The 2,855-nt window shown below is 38.1% G+C and overlaps 1 protein-coding gene across 1 annotated transcript; it reads right to left on the bottom strand.

Moving 5' to 3' along the window:
• Positions 1-385: 385 nt before the first annotated feature.
• On the bottom strand, positions 386-2,159 carry LOC134852080 (uncharacterized protein DDB_G0271670-like). Its single transcript, XM_063868359.1, has 2 exons — positions 1,361-2,159; positions 386-411 (listed from the first exon to the last, which is right to left on the bottom strand). Exons 1-2 carry the CDS (start codon positions 2,157-2,159, stop codon positions 386-388), a joined length of 825 nt encoding a protein of 274 aa, XP_063724429.1.
• Positions 2,160-2,855: the final 696 nt, after the last annotated feature.

The following is a 2,855-nucleotide window of genomic DNA, read 5'->3' as shown; positions in this document are numbered from 1 at the left end:
CCAAGGAATCCAGACGTGTGAAAATACAAATTTTTGCTGAGTTATAAAACCGAGGTTGGATTCGTAATATATTCTATTGATTTTGACAGTCGCGTCAATTTTTTTTCTGCGACCAAAAATTCATATACCTGACAGAATTTACTAGTCGTGGAATAACTCTAATTATCTACTATTTCGGTGGCAGTGGGTGTTAAAAAAAGTCGTGACACTTTGAAAATAAGGCGCTCTTAAATTTTGGCTGAGTTGAACCCCATTGCAACCTGGGATTTTGGCCAGTATACTTTGAAACTTTAGACTTTTTGATCTTTTAGTTCAAGCTAATACTTTTGCGCTGTAACTGAATCCGACAATTATGCTTCGGTTGCGGTTTTTTTTCGTGGGTCTCTTAGGTATCGGATGCGTCTATTCTGTCTGCAAAAAAATAAAAATTTGAAACACCCTTAAATCACAGTGGGCTAAAAAAAGAAATTTTGGTCTTGCCTTTCCTGAAAAACCAGAAATTTGCCACAATTGGCTGATCATAAAGCGCCATCCTTTACCCGAGCTTTGAGCAAGTTCACGTAACTTATTGGTTCAAACTTATCCCATTTTTGCCATCAGTGTCGAGAGCAGAACTGTCTTTCTATAATTTAACAATATGAAGATTATTGCCGAACGAAAAATGAAAAAATGAGATAACTTCAAGCCAGATATCACCAGAAGGACTGGCGTATATTGTCGTAGAAATATCAGTGCAAACAATTTAAGGTATATTCTTTTTATGAGTAAAGTTTTCCAATGATGATGCATTTTTGAAAAATTAATAGACATAAAAACAAATGAAACACAGAATTAATTACCTAATAGAATTGCCAATGACAACCAAAAGATAAGTTAAGAGAAACTTGGTATAAACAGAATAAGTGTAAACATGCTATATTAAAAGCATTGCTTTTGATTGCTTGTATATTTTCTGGTGATTTTGAAGTTTCATACGTGAACTTTTCGACGGTAGAAAAAACATCATCTGATGTCTTGTTGCTGGCCTTCTTTGTTGTCCTTTTATTTGCAATATCCCCTTCAGTTTTGTGGGTCAGTTTTGTTGTAATAAGGGTAGCTTCGGATGTAATTTTTCTTGACGTTTTCCTTGATGTTTGAGACATAAAATCCAATGTAGTATCGCTTATTGGATCTGATGCAGTTTCAGGTGCTTTGATTGATGCCATTTTGCTTGTCGTATCAGCTAAGGTGATATTGTTTGTCGGTTCTGTGACTTTTTCAATTGCCTTAGTGTGTATTGTTTGGTTGTGAGAAGACATCATTGTCGAGCTAGTTGTAGAACTAGTTGTCGGGCTACTAGTAAAACTTGTTGTCGAGCTACTTGTCGGACTACTTGTCGAACTGGTTGTCGAGCTAATTGTTGAACTGGTTGTCGAGCTACTTGTCGAACTAGTTGTTTGGCTACTTGTAGAGCTAGTTGTCGAGCTACTTGTCGAACTAGTTGTTGGACTACTTGTAGAGCTAGTTGTCGAGCTGCTTGTCGAACTAGTTGTTTGGCTACTTGTAGAGCTAGTTGTCGAGCTACTTGTCGAACTAGTTGTTGGACTACTTGTAGAGCTAGTTGTCGAGCTGCTTGTCGAACTAGTTGTTGGGCTACTTGTAGAGCTAGCTGTCGAGCTACTTGTCGAACTAGTTGTCGAGCTACTTGTCGAACTAGTTGTTAGGCTACTTGTAGAGCTAGTTGTCGAGCTACTTGTCGAACTAGTTGTCGAGCTACTTGTCGAACTAGTTGTTGGGCTACTTGTAGAGCTAGTTGTCAAGCTACTTGTCGAACTCGTTGTTGGGCTACTTGTAGAGCTAGTTGTCGAGCTACTTGTCGAACTAGTAGTTGGGCTACTTGTCGAGCTGCTTGTCGAACTAGTTGTTGGACTACTTGTCGAGCTAGTTGTCGAGCTACTTGTCGAACTAGTAGTCGAGCTAATTGTCGGACTACTTGTAGAACTACTAGTCGAGCTAGTTGTCGGACTACTTGTTGAACTAGTTGTCGAGCTACTTGTAGAACTAGTAGTCGAACTAGTTGTCGGACTACTTGTCGAACTAGTTGTCGAGCTACTTGTTGAACTAGTTGTTGAGCTTGATGTCGAGCTGGTTGTTGAGCTAGTTGTCAGGCTACTTAACATCGACGTTGTCTCGGAAAAAAGTGTCCAACTTTCTATGTTTTCGACTTTTTGACTCTCAACTTTAAATCGTCCAATACTTGAATACTTGAGATTTGGTTGTCGATTGAAGTACTTATAGAAAAAATCCAGCCTGGAGGCCGCGAAAAACGGTTTCCCGCATTCGGATGGGCTGTACTTTACAACTCCCCATAAGCAAATTGGTTGTTTCGTACTTGACTTCAATCGAAACACTGGACCTCCGACATCGCCTGAAATAAATTAGTTATCAGCCAGAAAAATCTACTATAAGTTCAATCTTAGCTGTTTTTGTTGGAATTAAATGATGTTTCTTGAGCATGGAGGCGCAATTCAGTAACTAGCTGATAATATACCGCACTAAACGCTTCTGAGTTTTTTTAGCATAGAATTGAAAACGATTGAATTATTTTAAACTTGCAAAGCGAAAAATGATCAATCTGGCTATGAGTTTCGAAACACGTCTGTAACAACAAAAAAGCTGTTGTGACAGGTATCATGCGATATATAGAGTTGTAAAAAATTCGGACAGACAGAATTAATTAAAAAAAGGAACTGTCTAGACATCAACGGAAATTAAAACTGAAATAAACATAACGTCGAAAGTTCATAAAAAACAGAGTTACGGGATCTACTTAACAATTCCTTTTTCAAGAAATGGGAGGAGATCATTAATAAAAC

This window comes from Symsagittifera roscoffensis, chromosome 7, assembly GCF_963678635.1.
Source record: "Symsagittifera roscoffensis chromosome 7, txSymRosc1.1, whole genome shotgun sequence".
NCBI lineage: Eukaryota > Metazoa > Xenacoelomorpha > Acoela > Convolutidae > Symsagittifera > Symsagittifera roscoffensis.
This window is presented reverse-complemented; position numbering and strand designations above follow the sequence as displayed.